Raw genomic sequence first — 19,878 nt, 5'->3', positions numbered from 1 at the left:
CTCAAGACCCTTATTTAACCTGTCTCAGTGCTGTGGTCTTTAGGACCCAGTGGAATCCCGGACCTTTTTTTAACCTGTCTCAGTGTGGTGGACATTAGGACCTGGCGCAGCTCTGAATCCACAGTGTTTCTGTTCACGAAAATAATCACGACCATGATTGAAAATAAGGTGGAAGTAATAAAGCGATCAGAAAGAGGTGAAATGCCATCGGTCATTGGAAAAGCGTTAGGCTACAGTCGGTCAACGATTGGACCAACTTTAATGAAGCATGTGAAAGGCACTGCCCTGATGAAAGCTATAATTATTACTAAGCAACACAGTGGTTTAATTATTGAAATACATATGTTTCTTAAGTTTTATATGCAGAGAAAAGTAAAATATATACTATATACTAAGAAAAACATTTTACTAACTGACGCTAAATAATACCGGATGTACCTGTTCCGACTTCAAATCCGGACTCAGGAACAGAACTCATTCATAACCCGGGGACTGCTGGTACTTTTAAATAATCTCTAGATTACTTATAATACCTAATACAATGTAAATTCTATGTAAATAATTGTTATACTGTATTGTTTAGGGAATAACGACAAGAAAAAAATAGTCTGTACATGATCAAACAATGAGTGCTGGAGAGAGAACTTCTGGGTTTTCCCGATCCATGGTTGGTTGAATCCGCGCATGCGGATTCCGCAGATAAGGAGGGCCAACTGTAAGTGGTGAATGAGATCTATGGGATGGCTCTGGGACAGACACTATTGACCAAATGGCCTTTGTCAGAGGGCAACATGAAAAATATTAGAATACCTCATCTGAAGAGACACTGGAAAAGGATTTAAAATTTGTAGTTGAAATACTCCAGTTGCCAGATCCAGGATTAGCTGATATTTTAAATACATTGTAAGATTCGAAGTCTTGCTCAGCTGTTGGTAGTTAAGATGGAAGTTGTTTTGTTAGGACGGCTGGAGAAGTTTTTCAGGTAATAGGATGGAAGCAGTATGCAATACCCTTCAGGATCAGTCCCTGAGGATTGGAGAATGGCTAATGTTATCCCACTTTTTAAGAAAGGAGGGAGGGAGAAAACAGAGAACTATCGACCTGTCAGCCTGACATCGGTGGTGGGAAAGATGCTAGAGTCCATTATTAAGGATGAAATAGTGGCATATCTAGATGATAGTGATAGGATTGGGCCGAGCCAGCATGGATTTACCAAGGGTAAATCATACTTGACTAATCTGTTGGAGTTTTTCGAGGATGTAACCAGGAAGTTAGACGGGGGAGATCCAGTGGATGTAGTGTACCTCGATTTTCAGAAGGCATTTGATAAGGTCCCACATAGAAGATTGGTGGGTAAAATCAAAGCTCAGGGCATCGGGGGGAAGGCATTGACATGGATAGAAAACTGGTTGGCAGATAGAAAGCAAAGGGTAGCGGTGAATGGGTGTTTCTCGGAATGGCAGGTGGTGACTAGTGGAGTGCCACAGGGCTCAGTATTGGGACCACAGCTGTTTACCATTTACGTTAACGATTTGGATGAAGGCATAGAAAATAACATCAGCAAGTTTGCTGATGATACTAAGCTGGGTGGCAGTGTGACATGTGATGAGGATGTTAAGAGAATTCAGGGTGACTTGGATAGGCTGGGTGAGTGGGCAGATACTTGGCAGATGGCGTTTAATGTGAATAAGTGTGAGGTTATCCACTTTGGGAGTAAGAACAGGAAGGCAGATTATTATCTGAACGGTGTAGAGTTGGGTAAGGGAGAAATACAAAGAGATCTCGGAGTCCTTGTTCATCAGTCACTGAAGGTGAATGAGCAAGTGCAGCAGGCAGTGAAGAAGGCTAATGGAATGTTGGCCTTTATTACAAAGGGAATTGAGTACAAAAGCAAGGAAATCCTCTTGCATTTGTACAGAGCCCTGGTGAGACCACACCTGGAGTATTGTGTACAGTTTTGGTCTCCAGGGTTAAGGAAGGACATCCTGGCTGTAGAGGAAGTGCAGCGTAGATTCACGAGGTTAATTCCTGGGATGTCTGGACTGTCTTACGCAGAGAGGTTAGAGAGACTGGGCTTGTACATGCTGGAATTAAGGAGATTGAGAGGGGATCTGATTGAAACATATAAGATTATTAAGGGATTGGACAAGATAGAGGCAGGAAATATGTTCCAGATGCTGGGAGAGTCCAGTACCAGAGGGCATGGTTTGAGAATAAGGGGTAGGTCATTTAGGACAGAGTTAAGGAAAAACTTCTTCTCCCAGAGAGTTGTGGGGGTCTGGAATGCACTGCCTCGGAAGGTAGTGGAGGCCAATTCTCTGGATGCTTTCAAGAAGGAGCTAGATAGGTATCTTATGGATTGGGGAATCAAGGGATATGGGGATAAGGCAGGAACCGGGTATTGATAGTAATTGATCAACCATGATCTCAAAATGGCAGTGCAGGCTCGAAGGGCCGAATGGTCTACTTCTGCACCTATTGTCTATTGTAATCATATCCAACTATCTGTACACAGAGCAGATAGTATTTCCCCCTTAATCAGCCTCTATTTTCTGATGCTGGTTTGCTGAATGTGTAGATTCAAGCCACTCATGTGAACCTGAGATGATAGCTTTTTCTTTTAAATGTCTAATCTCTCTTTAGTCTATTTAAAGAGATGAAGTTGCCACATCAAAATTTCATTATACACGTGGTGAGAGCAACAAGTCAAAACAGGCACAGCCCCATGCTGCTTATTAACTAGCTTGTCACAAGTGCACCAATTTAATACTCAAGTAGTAATAGTTTAAAAAGAAATCAGCCTCCGCCTTTATCACCTGGCTTTGTATTTCTAAGAATTTCACATCACAGAGCAGTCCACATAGAAAAGCCTCTTTTCCCAGGACTTTCCAGCGACTGGCCAGAAAATTAGACAGTCTTAAACTGAGGTGCCGTGACTAAGTGAGACTGATTTGGAGTATATGTGGCACTAGCAACCATTCTACACTACAATTAAAGCAGCTTCAGCACAGCCTAGGGTGGAGTGGAGGCAGGTGAAAGTGAGAACTGTCAGAATGAAATAATCATTGAAATAGAGAAAAAAATATTAATGTTGTTGTTTATAAATGTTCAAGGTTTTTAATTTTTTTTAATATCAGAGAGACAGCATGGAATTAGCCCTTCTGGCTCAATGAGCTGCACTGCCCAGTAACCCACTTACTTTACACTAGCATCATAATCACATAATTACATGATTACATAATCACAGGACAATTTACAATGACCAATTAACTTTCTAACCAGCATGTCTTATGCCTGTGGGAGGAAACCAGAGCACCCAGAGGAAACCCATGTAGTCACAGGGAGAAAGTACAAGCTTCTTACAGATGGCACCGATATTGAACACTGGGCTGTAATATGGCCCTACCACTATGCTATTCTAACATATGGTTCTCCACATTACAACAGTGATTACATTTTAACTTTATGTCTTTGCTCCTGAGTGGTTTGGGATGATCCAAAGCTACATGCAATATAACTTCAAAATGTAAACCAGAATAGGACAGAGATGAGGAAGAATTTCTTTGGCCACAGGGAGGTGAACTTCTGGAATTCACTGTGACAGATGGCTGTGGAGGCTGCCAATGGGTATATTTAAAGCAGATTCTGATTCTGATTTTGTGGTTGATAGGTTCTTAATTAGTAAGGGCTTCAAAGATAACAGGGAGTAAGCAGGAGAATGGGATTGAGGGGGGTAATAAATCAGCTTTAGACTGCATGAGAAGGGGAAGGAGGAAGGGCATCAGAGGGAGGTGATAAGAGGTAAGAGGACAGAGTGGGCAATAGAACAAGATGGATGATGGAATGGCAGAGGAAACTCAACAGACCGAATGGCCTAATTCCGCTCCTCTGGTCTTATCTGGACTGAAGGTTAGGTGCAAGAAACAATATCATCATACATCTGGTGGGAGCTGAATGAAGGGGTACATTTGAAAGTTTACGTGACACATGGCCAGGTTTGAATTATGAGAGACAGTGGCTACAGCCTCACCGCTCCAGCGGCCCAGGTTCAATCCTGACTGCTCGTGCTGTGTGTATGGAGTTTCAAGTTCTTCCTGTGACCAGGTGGAGTTCCTCTGGCTGTTCCAGTTTGTTCCCATATTCCAAAGATGTGTGTTGGTGAGTTAATTGTCCTCTGTAAATTGTTCCTAGTGTGTAACTGAGTAGAATGCGAGTAGGAGATGATGGGATTGTAAGAACATTGCAAGAATTAGTGGGAGAATGGGATTGGTCGGTGAGCAGGCACAGACTGGATGGGCTAAATATCATAGACATGAGATAGCCACGTGAATGTGTTATGTTTTGTAATTCCAAAACATAAAACTAATTGGAAGGAAAACACAAGAGTCCAGAATGCGAGTCTAACTTTAAGTGAGGAACAAACATATCACATTGTAGCGTTGTGATGCTTGCAATAATGTATTTTTACATATAACCTGCATTGAATTATTTAAATGAACAAGAATACTGAAATCAAATACATTTACAATATTACTGAAATATTATTGAAATATTAAATACACAAATGAATGGAGTTAGCCGTACCTGCAGACTGAGGTATCCGGCCATCATATCCTTTGTCATGCAATCAGGCTGAGCGACTAGGTGACAACATACATGCCCATACAAGGGCAGCCAGAAGGAAGCTTCCTCTAGACAGTAAAACATGCAAGGTTAATTATGCAGTGATGACATATTGAATAGATAACTTGAATACATTGAAGAAATAGTCGCTGAATTGATTACTCAAGGGCAGACTGGAATTGTGTGTTTAATGATTTTACAAACATAACCTCAAAGCTCATCCTGCATAACTAGAACAGCTCCTGCAGTTGAAAGTGAGCTGGAGGGCAATAAAAACACACACTTTCAGGAAAATTTCAGCTGCCAGTGTTGCAGCTGAAGAAAGACAGGAGGCTAGTAATTCTTTAATTGGATGTATTTAAAACAGTCATAGAGTACTATAGCACTGAAACAGTCCCTTTGGCCCATCTAGTCCATGCCGAACCATTATTCTGTCTAGTCCCATCAACCTACTCTTAGACTATAGCCCTCCATACCCCTTTCATCCATGTACTTATCCAAACATCTTTTAAATCATAACCTTCATCGACTACTTCTGCTTGCAGCTTGTTCCACACTTGCCCCACCCTCTACTTGAAGTTTTCCCTCATGCTCGCCTTAAATATTTCACCTTTCACCATTAACCCATGACCTCTTGTTCTAAAATCACCCAACCTCAGTGGAAAAGGTCCACTAGCAATTACTCTATCTATATCCCTCATAATTTTGTGTACCTTTATTGTATATAAATATTGTATACACCTTGTATGTATCTACAGCAAAGTGATTTGCACTACCACCAACTCTCCATATGCCAGCCTGAACTTCATGATTAGAAATCATTTAAAGGGTGCGAGTAAGGAAAATATTGAAGCTTGTGCAAGTAATTTCCTCTTAATTTGAACTCGTTGCTTCTGATTGGAGTTTTAAATCTTTTTCACACTAAAACTGGTTACTGCATTACCAGCCACTAGATAAACCAATGGTCTAAATCATTAGAAGAGCGCCATTTTTTCAGCAATAGTTACCTTCTCTAGTTCAGTAGCAGTGACTCTTCAGTAATCTGTGCATTATATTAGTCCCAGTTATCCACGATTGCTCTCAATATTCCTTAAATATCACATAAAATAATCCCAAATGGCAAAGCTGGTTGCATAAAACAGAGTTACTACAGAATTTAACTCTGCCCATGACCCCAAAACTCACAAGTTAAGCTGACCTCAATTTAACTACTTAATATTTCAACTTTAAGTAGTTTCAGGCAGCTTCAGGTGATTAAATATCAATGGATAAAAGTTCTCCTTTAGATTATTAGCCTCCTGTTTAATTCTTGAATATTATGAAACTAAAATCTTTGATGTATTAAATGGTAAACTGTCTTTCATTGAAAGACTAACAGAGAGAACTATAATGTTATTGCATGATATATTCATTGGTTAATATTCCTCTACATGAAATGAGGACCATTTCGTTAAATTAAAAACTTTAATGCACAGTAATTCTGTGTGTAGGGACAGGAACTTGAACTCAGAGACCTGTCACCCATTAATACCTTACTTCTTCGTTAAGGTAAACTGGTTAACACTCAATCCACAGTATTAATTCATATAATGAAAATGTCAGGAGAATGTCAAGAAATCCATTGGAGATGGAATTTTCATTTCGCATTGATGTCAGTGCCTTTTGCCCACTTAGGATATTTCAAACCTATCAAAAAGGCAGGAAATGTGACAAAAGCTCCCAAAATGCATGCATCCTTAGGCTTAAGTGATGGCACATGGAGACACTGAGAGTAAAGGGCTTGTAATTAAAAGGAGAGATCCACTCACCATTTCCCACAATAGTGAGGCTATGAGTTCGGAAGCCAGTTTCGGTATCATCAAGATTTAATGTGGCTTCTGCAAGCAAATGGTACTTGACTCCGCTAGAGGGGAAGAGCACAATGTTACTTTGCTGAAACATAAACAAAGCACAAGGGACAAACACTGAAGGCCAGCATTGGAAGCCATGGATTTGGTGGACTCTTGTATGCTCCTGAGCTCATGTCTTTCTTTTGGTCCCCATCAGATTTATAGTTTTCTATCATCTCTTTTCTTTCTTTATCAATCTTTTTATTAATTTAAAAAAAGTACATATATACAAACAAGAGAATTATCTCAAATATCTATATAACAATTCATATAAAAGGTAAAATAAACATTATCAAGATCATACATAGTATTAATCTAATAGTATATAATAAAAAATAAGATAATCAACTCTCATTTTATCATTCCATGAAAAGATAATGAAACTTTTATAATTTTAATATACATTAAAAAAAACACTATTCTCTATAAACAAAAAAAAGGAAAAGAGAAAATAAAAGGGACTGGGCAGCCCATACTGAGAGTAAAAGCAAGAAAAAAGAGAAACTTTCTGATCAAATCCAAAGTTTCGAGACAGTAACTGGAAGAGCAATAAATCAAACCATATGAAAATATTCAATAAAAGGTTGCTAGGTTTCTTCAAATTTAAAGGATGTATCAAATGTCTGACTTATTTTCTCTAAACTTAGACAGGACATAATGGAGGCAAGCCAATAAAAAAAAGTAGGTGGATTAGAGTCCTTCCATTTAAGAAAAATGGCTCTCCTAGCCAATAAAGTTGTAAAAGCTATCATCCGTTGAGCGGAAACAGGAATATATCCTGCTTCTGGTGGAGTGATCCCAAAAATTGCTGTAAATAAATTCAGTTGTAAGCCCAAATTCAAGACTTTTGATAAAGTTTTGAAGAGGTCTTTCCAAAAATTCTTATATGTATTTCAAACAATCCCTTCCTTTGTTCCTAAACTGGTTTTTGATAGAATAGACTCTAAATTTTATCTTATATTTGGAATAATAAAAATCCTAGATTGAGTAAACCTCCATTGGAGAAATTAAACAAGCATGGTGGTATGGCTTTGCCAAATTTTAGAATGTATTACTGGGCAATTAATATTCGATATATTTTGTTTTGGATTCATTATTCAGACATACATGACTGTGTGGATTTGGTGAAAAACTCAGTGAAGGGGTATTCTTTGGCCTCTTTACTGGGAGCTCCTCTTCCTTTTTTGCTTTCTAAGATTGGTAGTCGAGACCTCAATCCCATTAATAAACACACATTGAGAGTTTGGTTTCAGTTTCGTAGATTTTTTGAGTTTAATAACTTTGTTCTTTCCAGTAAAATCCATCTTAATTATTTTAAAACATCAATTTCCGATCAGATCTTTTTAATTTGGAAAACCAAAGGAATAATAACTTTTTTAGACTTGTTTATGGAGATTGTTTATTGTCTTTCACTCAGTTAGTGGACAAATATGACTTATCTAATGCACACTTTTTCTTAGATATTTACAAATTAGAAATTTTTTTTACGTAGTTTACTTTCATATTTTCCCTCTGTTTATTCACCCAATATGGTAGATACTCTTTTTCAGGTTAAACCATTTCAAAAAGGACTGATAGCTATAATTTATAAATAGTTACTGAATTTGCTAAAGGTATCTAACGATAAAATTAAAGGTGCGTGGGAATTGGAATTTCAAGTCATTTTCAGATAAACAATGGGATAAAATTTTTCATTTGGTAAATACTTCATCTATTTGTGCCTGTCATTCCTTGATACAGTTCAAGGTAGTACATCGGGCACATGTGTCAAAGGATAAATTAGCCTGTATCTTTCCCAATATTAATCCTATTTGCGATAGATGTAATATTGAGGTAGCTACTTTAACTCATCAAGCTACTTTAACTGTATCAAGATAGTTTTCTATCATCTTGTTAGTCACCTGAAATAATTATGTTATCATTGATTAGTACCATAGAGCAGGGATACAGGCCCTTTGGCCCAACCAGTCCATGATGACCATAATAGTCCCAGTTTCCAGATGTTACTCCAGCTCTCTGCCATTTAATCTGCACTGGACCTTAGTTTAAAAAAAACAACAAACTCACAAATGAGGTAGGAGGTTGAAAATCCTGAACACCCAACTAATTACCACATGCCAAGCTTGAAAGCACTCATGCTGCAGATGAAGTCTTTGCTTGTGGGGCATTATAACCATGGTTACAATCTGTTCCTGTTTAAAGATGCAGCCTTTGTCCAACCAGACACCAAAAACCCCTAGTGCATTTTCCTGCTGTATTCCAATAACCCAATGGAAAAGAACTAAGCAACAGTGGCCAGATGAGATGACATTATTGTTTACACTGAAGCTCCAAGTCATAGCTTGGGATTTTTACAGGTTGCAAGGATCAGGAATATGTGGCAGAAACTATCTATCCTGTTCAAAAAATTGCAGATTAGAATATTAGAAAGTTTTTGACAACAGACCATTCAACCCAACAAAGCTTGCCAAATTCCTATTCACAGTGTGTTAAAATAACTATTGAGTTTAGATTTGTAAGTCCCTAAGGTACTACCCTCAACTACACAAGTAGTTTGTTCAATGTGTCCACAACTCTCTGTGTAAAGAAATGCTTGCTGATGTTAGTCTGAAGTCTCCCCTTAACCAGTCTCCACCAATGGTCCTGTGTCCTTGTTGATGAATTAATTTTGAAGTAGCAGCTGGCATCCACTTTCCTTATGCTTTTAATGATTTTGAACACTTCTCTCATGTCTCCTCTCCTTCTATATCTACCTAGGCTAAAAACATTTAATTCTTTCAATCTTTCTTCATAGCTCATACCCTACAGACCTGGAATGAGTCTTGTCACCCTTCTCTGGACTCTCTTCAATGCCTTCACATTCCTCACACAATATGGAGGCCAAAATTACAAACTGTATTCAAGGTGAGGCCTCACAAGTGCAATATACAGCTTAGGAGAATGTTTCTTGACTTAAACTCCACAAAGCGCATTATATAGCCCAACATTCTATTAGCCTTCCTAATCACTTCTGTGTATTTTCTATATGTTGATAGTGATGAGTCTACCAGGACGGACAAATCTTTCTCATACAGTGCACTTTCTAACTCAAGACCCCTCCCCCAAACTCCAATTGTATATTTATATCTAATATTTCCACTTTCTATATTTAATACTTCACACTTACTTACATTAATTTCATCTGCTATCAGCCCACATCTGGATTTTGTTTAGACTGATTCTGTATTGATTCTGCTGCCTGAATATTATCAGCCCATTCCCCTATTTTTGTGTCATCGGCAAACTTTACTAGTTTATTTGTTATGTGCTTAGTCAAATCATGATGTAAATTAAAAACAGCAGTGGGCCCCAAGTCGATCCCTGTGGAACCCCACTTTTAACAATGACTAGTGTGAAACTCTGGAAAAAGAGTACAGTCAACATTTTAGGCTGAGACCCTTCAGTAGGATTGGAGAAAAAAAAGAGTAGATTTAAAAGGTGAGGGGAGGGGAGGGAGATGCCAGGTGAAACCAGGAGGGGGAAGGGGTGAAGTAAAGAGCTAGGAAATAGATTGGTGAAAGAGATACACGGCTAGAGAAGGGGGAATCTTATAGAACAGAAGGCCATGTAAGAAAGAAAAGGGGGGAGGAGCATCAGAGGGAGACGATGGGCAGGCAGGGAGATAAGGTGAAGGAGGGAAAAGGGGATGGGGAATGGTGAAGGAGAGGCGCCATTACTGGAAATTCAAGAGATCGATGTTCATGCCATCGGGTTGGAGGCTAACCAGACGGAATATAAGGTGTTGTTCCTCCAACCCGAGTGTATTCTCATCACGACAGTAGAGGAGGCCATGGATTGACATATTGGAATGAGAATGGGAAGTAGAATTAAAGTGCCAATGGCAGATCCCACTTCTTCTGGCAGACAGAGTACAGGAGGCCCCCATTTTTCAAACGTTGGCTTTACAACAGCTCACTGTTGCGAAAGACCTACATTAGTTATGTTTTCGCTAGCTGAAGAGTGTTTTCACTTTTACGAAAAAAGGAAGCGCGCGCCCCAAGCAGCCAAGCTCCTCCCCTGGAATTGCATTCTAGCCGCCATAGCTTAAACACGTGCCTGTGAGCTTCTGTGCTTTATGTCGATTTATTTTGAGCATCCATTAGCAAGACGAGTTCTAAGGTATCGGAAAAGCCTAAGAGAGCTCGTAAGGGTGTTACGCTTAGTGTAAAACTAGACATAATTAAGCATTTCAATCGTGATGAACGAAGTAAGGACATTGTCCATGCGTTGAACTTGCCTGCGTCCATCATTCGCACTATTTACACGCAGAGAGAAAGGATCTTGAAAGCTGCCAATGTTACTGTTGGTTCTGCTCATAGCAAAGTGGTCTCTTTTAGTTGGCATCCAATAATGGATAAAATGGAAAGTTTATTGCTTGAGTGGATTGATGGGTGTACAAAGCGTGGTGTTCCGTTAAGTTATCTTATACTTAAGGAGAAATCAGTCAGTCTTTTTAATAAGCGAAACAGAAAGCACTGGACGATGGTGATGAAAGTGATGCGAAAGTGGAATTTAAAGGTAGTCATGGGTGGTTTGATCGGTTTCTGAGGTGAGGGCAGCTTCATATTTTAAAGTTTACTGGAGAGTGCTTCGGCTGATACTGAAGCTGCTGAGAAGTTCCCAGCAGAACTGAAGAAAATAATTACAGAAGGTGGTTATTCATATAAGCAAGTGTTTAACTGTGACGAAAAGTGCAATTTATTGCAAAAAAATTGCCAACACCCCAGTCTCCTGTACCTTTCACCACCCCAGCCTCCGACGACTCAGCCTAACACACCATCATCAGTGTGCTCGCTGTCTTCCCGATTCTAGCAAGTGAAACTACACTGTACATACATTATTTCTACTTTATATAGGCTGTGTATTTTTATGTGTTATTTGGTATGATTTGGCAGCTTCATAGCTTAAAGATTACTGGAGTGAGTGCTTCTGCCGAGAGTGCTTGCGTGAGATTTTTGCTACGCTAGACAGTGCTGCAATGATTGCAGAGAAGTATTTCTACTTTATATAGCCTGTATATTTATCATATCATTCCTGCTTTTACTATGTTACTGTTATTTTAGGTTTTGTGTTATTTGGCATGATTTTGTAGGTTTTTTTTGGGTCTGGGAACTCTCACAAATTTTTCCCATATAAATAAATGGTAATTGCTTATTCACTTTATGACTATCCGGCTTACAAACCGATTCATAGGAACTCTCTACCTTCGGATAGTGGGGGAAACCTGTATAGGTATTCAGCGAAGCAGTCTCCTAATCTATGTCAGGTCTCACCGATATACAGCAGGCCACACTGGGAGCTTCTGTCTGTCAGAAGACATACAGGAATCCTATTAGATACCCCCTTCTCCAGCCCTGTATCTCGTTGACCAATCTACTTCCCAGCTCTTTACTTCACACCTCCCCCTTTTGGTTTCATCTGTCAACTTGTGTTTCTCCCTCCCCTCCCACACCTTTTAACTCTACGCATCTTTTTTTTCCCTCCAGTAATGCTGAAGGGTCTCAGCCTGAAATGTTGACTCACTCTTTTCCATAGATGCTGCCTGGCCTGCTGAGTTTCTCCAGCACGTTGTGTGTGGCTTAGATTTCCAGCATCTGTAGATTTTCTCGTCTCTCACTATAACTCGTTTTCTGTTTTTGAGTCAATTCTGCACTGATTCACACACCTTACCCTGAATTCCTACCTCCTGTAATTTCATTATTAACCTCTCGAGGGGTACCTTGTCAAAAGCTTTCTGAAAGTTCAAGTAAGTGAAATCAACTACTCTACTGTTATCATAAATTTTAGTTGCCTCTTCATAGAACTCCAGCTTATTAGTAAAACACAATCTCCCCTTTCTGAACCCATGCTGGCTTTCTGCTAATGTGCCTGTTCTTATCAGTTGCTTTTCCAACTCATTCTTTATTATTGTTTCCAATACCTTGCCTGCGATACACATTAACCTTACTGATCTATATTTACCAGGGTCAGTGCATTTGCCCTTCTTATATATCAGGACAACATTAGCCCATTTCTGGTCATTAGGGATTTCACCAGTCTTCAATAACTTTTGAAAAATACACTTTAGGGGTTTGTAGATATAATCTACAAGTACCCTTGGATATATGTTGTCTGGCCCCAGAGATTTATTAACTTCCTGTGTTTTCAGCCAAAGCAGGACAGCAGTTTCTAAGATCTTCAAGTCCCTTAAAACAACCTTATTTTTCTTTATACTTACTGGCACATTGCTAACATCTTCACAGGTGAATACTTTAGCGGATACTCTTAACTTGTATGTCGCTACGTCCTTCTCTGCATAATTTAAACACCTCACTATTACTCCTAATACACTTAACTTCCTTGACTTTTCTTTTACTACTAAAATATTGAAAAGATGTCTTGGTGTCAATCTCAGCAATATCCTTCTCAACCTGCCTTTTGGCAATCTGAATTTCCCTTTTGACTAAAGCTCTACAGTTAACACCATGACAATCTTTTCTGTATTATTTATATAGCTGGCTTTTCTTTAATCATTTTTAATGTATATCTTAATTCATCCATGTAGTTGATCTATTGTTTTTAATCATTTCTCCCGACCTTGGGTATGAACTTTTCCTGCACTGCATGTATTATCTCTTTAAATCAACCCCATTGTTCCTCAACTGACCCAATGTCAAGCAGATCCTCCTGGTTTGCCTTCTGAGGTCTTTGCCGCATCTGCACAAACTTTGCCTTTCTGAAATTCAATTTAATGGCCTTGGTTTTTACTGATATACTCTGCCAAAAAACTTCGAGACTAACAATGCTATGATCACTTGTTCCTAATGGCTCAACAACTTCTGTACTCAATTATTACAGAGTATCAAATCTAGACAGGCCTCCCCTCTTGTTGGTGCATTAACATACTGGATCAAAAAAAAACAACCATTCAATGACTCAATGCATTCACTTTCCTGTAATCCATTAGTCACTGGGTACTCCCACTCAATATTTGGGAAATTAAAGTCACCCATAACTAACATCATCCCATCTCACCCTCAGAACTTGTTTTTTAAAAATATTTTGATAGTTCTGATAAGGATGCTGGAAATATGAATCAAAAACAGAAAATGCTGGAAACTCCTGACCTGCTTAACATTTCCAAAAAATAATTATTATTGACCTGTCCCTTTCCCTCTTTAAGGGCTTTAAAATACTTCAGTTTTAAATGTTAAACATAAGAGATTCTGCAGATGCTGTAAATCTTGAGAAATACATAAAAATTGCCCATAGTCAAGGCGTGGTGAGTATCGTAGTTACTTTTCCCTTGCTTGTATGTGTACCTGAACTCTGTCCCCATACCATTTTCCCGTGTATTGTACTGCCGACCCGACTTTTCCCACGCTCGTCTATTCCAAACACATTTGTGCGAATATTGTAGCTGCTTGTGTTGTTCCCAAGGTTTTCTCCCCTTGTAAATAAACTCCTCATTATTAAAACTGTGTGTCCAGAGCTCTTGCCTTTGAGACCCAAAGAATCTGTCTCATTTCCATCACAACAGGAGGGTGATGAGGAGTTACCAGAATTAGAGAAATTGATAGTCATGTCATCAGGTTGGAGGCTACCCAAATGGAATATGAAGTGTTGCTCCAGAGACTGTCATCTTTGCGGCAGTAAAATAGACTATGGACCATCAGGTCAGAATGGGAAGTAAAATTAAAATGGGTGGCCATTGGGAAATAGAAGGTCTCCGCCAGAAACATTAACTGTTCATTTCCCTCCAATAATGTGTAGTTAAAGCATAATGAGCTTTGAAAAGGACTTACGCTACTACTGGGTTGGTCAACAGGAGGGCATCAAGGTCACCACTCTCCAGGGTGGTCATTAGCTTCTTTCCAGTTGACCTGGTGAGCGAGTTGCTTAGTTTTCTGGCTAGTCTCTTGGGAGTGTTGGCAATGGAAGGATCTTCATTCATGCAACAGCTGTACAATTCCAATTTCAACTCAAAATCTGGCTTCACATCATTGCTGTGTAGAAAGTTTACAAAAATTAGCGAGCAACATCGCCACGGTCTGTTGCCAAACTAGGTTCCAAAAAAAATGCACTTCAAGATACAGATTTCCAGAGATTGCTAGTTTGTTTTTAATTGTTCCAATATTCCTTCTGCATGAACAACATCTCTTATTGCTTTGAAGAACTTGCTGGAACTGCACCTAAATTCCACATTGCATAATAATGTGTCACCTTTTAATGACATGATTATACTTAATGGCTGCCAATCAAATTTCTCTTTTGAGTCAAGGCTACAAGGAAAGTCTAACAGCATATGATACCAGTGAACAACAGTAAGGAAATTGAAATGAGGAATAATTTGTCAAAAATGAAAGAAACTTGTACAAACATTACAATTAAAACCAGAATCTAGATGTGGCCACTGACTCCCTGTACCTCCAAAGGAACAATAGTCACTAACACAGTCTGAAATCAATAAAGTTATGAAATCCTTGCATATTTAATAAATAAATCTCAAAAATAAGCTGACACTTTGTACATTTTGTAGGAAGTATACCACAAGTACTTCTTAACAACCTTCATGACTCTCAAAAGGAATTATGGACTGTCAGTTGTCAGAAAATTATATGAAAATTCCACATTTAAAATAAAGCCACCTTTTTAAATGTTTACATTTCAACTTCTAACTTATGATCAGATTTCAATTCATATTTTGGTTTGATAGGTAGAGCCATTGAGCACAGAAACTGGCCATTTGGCCCATCTAGTCTGTGCTGAACTACGTTTACAGTGTCCTGTAAAAGTATTCAGCTCCCAACCCTTTGTTCACATAAATAAGTATTATATCCAGGGATTTATCAATTTAACTGAGAATTTTTATTTGTGAATCTCATGTTCTTTTTCTCCCCACCCCCACAGTAGAGCCCAAAAAATAGGAAAAATTACAAAGCATGAAAAACTAAAAACTCAGCTGAAAGGTCAGCATTTCAAAAGTATTCGTCCCCTTTACTCAGTACTTAGTTGAACCACCTCTTGCAGCTATCCAAGCCAGAACACTTTTTGGGATAAGCCTCTATTAACTTTGCACAATGTGACAGAGCAAGATTTCCCCCTTCCTCCTTGCAAAATTGCTAGGTTAGCGAGTTCTGGTGGACAGCAATCCTGAAGTCTTGCCAGAGATTTTCGATCGGGTTAAGGTCAGGACTCTGCCTGGGCCACTCAAGGACATCAATTTTCTTCATTTAAAACCACTCCATGATTGAGTTGGCACTGTGCTTTGGGTTGTTGTCCCGCTGAAAGACAAACTTTCTCCTTAGTTTAAGCTTTCTCGCAAAGGTTAGCAGGAATTTATCTAAGATCTCTGTATTTCGCAGCATTCATCTTCCCATCAATCCTGACCAGATTTCCAGTTCCTGAAAAGCCCCATAGCACAATGCTACCTCCACCATACTTTACAGTAGGGATAGCATTACCTGGCTGATGCACAGTATTAGATTTACGCCACACGTACCACTTAGTGTTGAGGCTAAGAAGTTCTTTCTGTAAATGTATGCGTTTTTTGCTTTCCAAGAGTTTCATGCTGTGGCTGCCCGGGTGTCACTGTAGAGTGGAGGTTAGCGTGATGCCATTACAGTGGTCACTACAGGTTCAATTCCTGCTGCTGTCTGTATGGAGCTTGTATGGTCTCCACGTGACTGATGGCTTTCTTCTGGGTCCTTCCACATTCCAAAAATGTATGGGTCGATAGGTTAATTCGCCAATTCACCAATTGGGCAGTGTGGGCTTATTGGGCAGGAAGGGCCTGTAACTGCTGTATCTCTAAGTAAGTGTAAGTCAACTTATTTTTTTTAGGTCTTTTTGGTGCTACTTCCAGCACATTCTTATGCACTTACTGCATGAGAATTGATGCTTGGCTCAGTAGTAATGCTTGTCTCTTCTCTTATCCCCTTCTCTTAAAGAGATCCTTTCCTTTTACAAACAAAAAGACTAAGGAATAAGAACACTCAAATCCCTTGTCTAACATGCTAAACTCCATCTTACAGGGTGGCATTGAAGATTCCATCATGCTGCTCATGGAGGAGCAGTAGAGATCCTCCCAGTGACCTAGCATTTACTCACCCTTCAAACAGCCCCTAAAACAAATAATCTGGTCAACTCTGCCACTTCTTTTTCTGGAATCCTGCTACGCATAGATTGGTCTCTGTGTTTTCTACATGAAAACAGTGACAGTCCCTTAATGGCGCCCTGGCTGGATTTTCAGTTATCCTGTAATTGTGAAAGGTGAGATACAAATGCAGATCTTTCCTTCTTGAAAAAGTACCAAATAGAAATTAAGCTACATATTTCCCTTAATTCATTTATGGCTCATACTCTAGATAAGTGAAGTAGAAGCATATTAAAAGTACTCACAAAATCATCATATCCTCAAAGCAGATGTCAGTGACAGCCTTATCTACGATGACCATCTCAGTGTCAAAAATCTGAGCTTCAATCTTCAGGAGGCAGAACACAGCAAAGCGCTGGCTCCCTACAATTAAAGAAGGTGAGATTAGTGTCAGAAAATAGATCAGGAAGAGATAAATGTCAAAAACAAATGATTGTTTTAATTACTTACTGCCACGGTAGTTAAAGTGATCCGAGTCTCTCCACATTAATGGAATTCGGATATCTACAACAGCAAGAACATATTGGCTCTTTATAATCACAAAACACAATAGAATAAATGAAGAAATGTGTACATCAACTTTAGACATTTTACATGATCGAGGAATAAATTGCCCATTGCTCACAAAATCTGGGATACTGGTGCACTACCAGTAGTTGGAGGGATTCAATGTAGAATTGGAAGCCTCAATTATATATGCCAGTAACAGCAATCAATGGTGGCCTCATGGGGTAGAGCAACTGGAAGCCACATTATGATGCTGATGGTCATTTTCCCTGTGGCACTGTGTGAACAGGGAGTCCGTGCCTGACAATATTACTGGGATATTTAGAAACAAAAGTACGAACAAGATTACTACCAAGAACATCAGGTGGGAAAATATCGAAATGATTAAGATGTACTTATATTGTATCTTTAACATGAAAGATATCCCAAATTGGTTCAGAGGAGAGAGAGAAGACAGTCATTGTCACTAGCTGGAAAGGGTGAGCTATTAACAGACAGTTCAAACTGCAGTTGTGCATCAAATTGCATTGTAGGAGAAGACAATGGGTCAGTTGACCAGAGATTTGATGACAAAGGTAGGTTTAAACAATATTCTTAAAGAGAGATGCTAAGAGGCTTAGGGAGAATTCAAGTGTTTGTTGCCTGGATGGCTGACTGCAGGGCAGGAATTAGTGGAGTGAATGGGAAAATGCACAGATGCCCAAATGGAATGAGGGCCAATAAATCCAAGGATTGCAGACCTGAGATTAGGAAGTGATGAGCCTATGCAGAAGCTGGAGCACAAAGGCAAGCATTGAGGTAACCAAGAGCAAACAGATCAGTGAATGCAGGGCTACTAAGTAAACAAGGCTCTGCAAGTTAGGATACAGGGTTTCAGATTAACTTGCTTATGGAGATAAGACTGGACAGTTAGCCAGGACAATACTGAAACCATTGCCTCAAGGAATATAATAGCATTGTGCTGACCACTGCGGTACTGTGGTGTCAGAGTTCAGAGTTCATACCGGTATCATCTGAAAAGGAGTCTGTATGTCCACCCCGTGTTCCCTCCCACACTCCAAAGACATACTGGGTAGGTTAACTGGTCATTGTGAATTGTCCCGTGATTAGGTTAGGGTTAAATTGGGTTTGTGGGGTGGTGCAGTTCAAAGGACTAGAAGGGCCTGTTCTGCACTGTATCAAGCATCAAAGATACGTAGAAGCAGTGCATGGGATAAAGCACGGCCTGGCATTTATATAGAGACCTTTGTAAATGGAAAAGTAAAATAAATCAAAATGTGGAATAAATAAAAGCACCAGATATTGCAACTTTTCCAGAACATGGCACACACTCTTTTGTTTCAGCGTCCAAAGACCTGTGGAAAGAAAAAGAAATCCATGATTGAACAGTGGAGCAGACTAGATGGTCTGAATGGCCCAATTGTGCTCCTATATCTTATGGTCTAAATACTAAGCACAACTTCAAGAATATTAACTAGAAAGGGCGAGCTATTAAAACACAGCTCAAAGCTGCAGTGGTGCACCATTTTATACTGTAGATGCATTTCTTTACAACTTTTATGAGATGTGCCATTCCCAACAAGTCACAATAGTACAATTGTGGCCTTTTTTCAATACGTCAAGAATAAAGGGATATTTGTTTCACTGGCATTAAGCAAGTTAGCCCGTGAGGCACATTTTATTTTTTAAAAAAAGTTTTCTGAAAGCAGTATTCCTTTTCTGAAACATCAAACAGATTGTACTTTTCAGATATATTACTTGGCTTTTAATGGTATACATTTTCAAACACACATAGCTTCAAATAGCACCCTTTATCTATAATATTCAGGATGGAGGCGAGGTTTGAAGCTTTCACACAGATACTAGTTCAGCAAAAATAAAGTAGTATTTGTTATATAAAATATCCACTAGGGCAATACAATTTGAACATGTTTTAAGGCAGTTATTTGGGCTTTTTCTGAAATCATGTGAAAGCTGTAAATGCACATCAGTGCACAGGGTGACATATTAGTGTTGCATGAGCACGTTAGTGGCTCGTGCAACACCTTACAGCGCCAGTGATAGCAGTTCAATTTTTGTGGCTTTCTATAAGGAGTTTGTACATTCTCTCAGTCACCACGTGGGTTTGTTTTCCTGTTCTCTGGTTTCCTCCCACATTTCAAAGACAGACAGGTTAGGGTCAGTAAGCTGTAGTCTTGTTATGTTGGCAACAGAAGCATAGCGACACTCGTGGACTGCCCCAGCACATCCTCGGACTATGTTGTTTATTGATGCAAATGACGTATTTCACCATATTTTTCAATGCGCATGTAGCAAATAAAACCAATCTTTTCTTGAAGAAAAGTCAAATAAAGAAACAAGCAGCAAATGGAGAATAAATCTACGTGATGTTCAGTTCCAACATACCTCCTTGACACCTTGGCCAGGATCTGACCCTGTGAGTGCTTCTGCAACTCGGCTCTGTAACGGATGATGCGAGCGCTACAGGTCAGAAGGTTTTTGGCAGCATGTAGCACCTGATCCCGCTGAGTGGACACAGCAAGAAGCTTACAAGTCCCTTCCCGCATTCGACTTTCAAAGTCAATTTTTTCTTGGATATCGGAAACCTGCAAGGAGGTAACGAGAAAATGGGCAGAATGAGAAAGATTTGCATTTATTTAGCACCTTTCCCAAACTCAGAACTCA

At 39.3% G+C, this 19,878-nt stretch overlaps 1 protein-coding gene across 2 annotated transcripts in view; it reads right to left on the bottom strand.

Moving 5' to 3' along the window:
• LOC140715286 (rhotekin-2-like) overlaps nt 1-19,878 on the bottom strand; it is a 56,461-nt gene that overhangs the window by 20,569 nt on the left and 16,014 nt on the right. Inside the window, exons 2-8 of one of the 2 annotated variants that reach the window (XM_073027238.1) lie at nt 19,600-19,799; nt 18,490-18,548; nt 17,137-17,190; nt 16,932-17,049; nt 14,336-14,536; nt 6,432-6,526; nt 4,585-4,691 (exon numbers count right to left, since the gene is read on the bottom strand). In XM_073027238.1, coding sequence (XP_072883339.1) covers nt 4,585-4,691; nt 6,432-6,526; nt 14,336-14,536; nt 16,932-17,049; nt 17,137-17,190; nt 18,490-18,548; nt 19,600-19,799 — 834 coding nt within the window. Of the gene's footprint in view, nt 1-4,584; nt 4,692-6,431; nt 6,527-14,335; nt 14,537-16,927; nt 17,050-17,136; nt 17,191-18,489; nt 18,549-19,599; nt 19,800-19,878 lie in introns of those variants that run through there. The other variant, XM_073027239.1, reaches the window with a different exon arrangement.

The sequence above is a fragment of the Hemitrygon akajei genome, chromosome 23, assembly GCF_048418815.1.
Source record: "Hemitrygon akajei chromosome 23, sHemAka1.3, whole genome shotgun sequence".
Taxonomy (NCBI): Eukaryota; Metazoa; Chordata; class Chondrichthyes; order Myliobatiformes; family Dasyatidae; genus Hemitrygon; species Hemitrygon akajei.
Note: the sequence above shows the minus strand (reverse complement) of the source record. Positions and strands in the feature narration are given on the sequence as shown.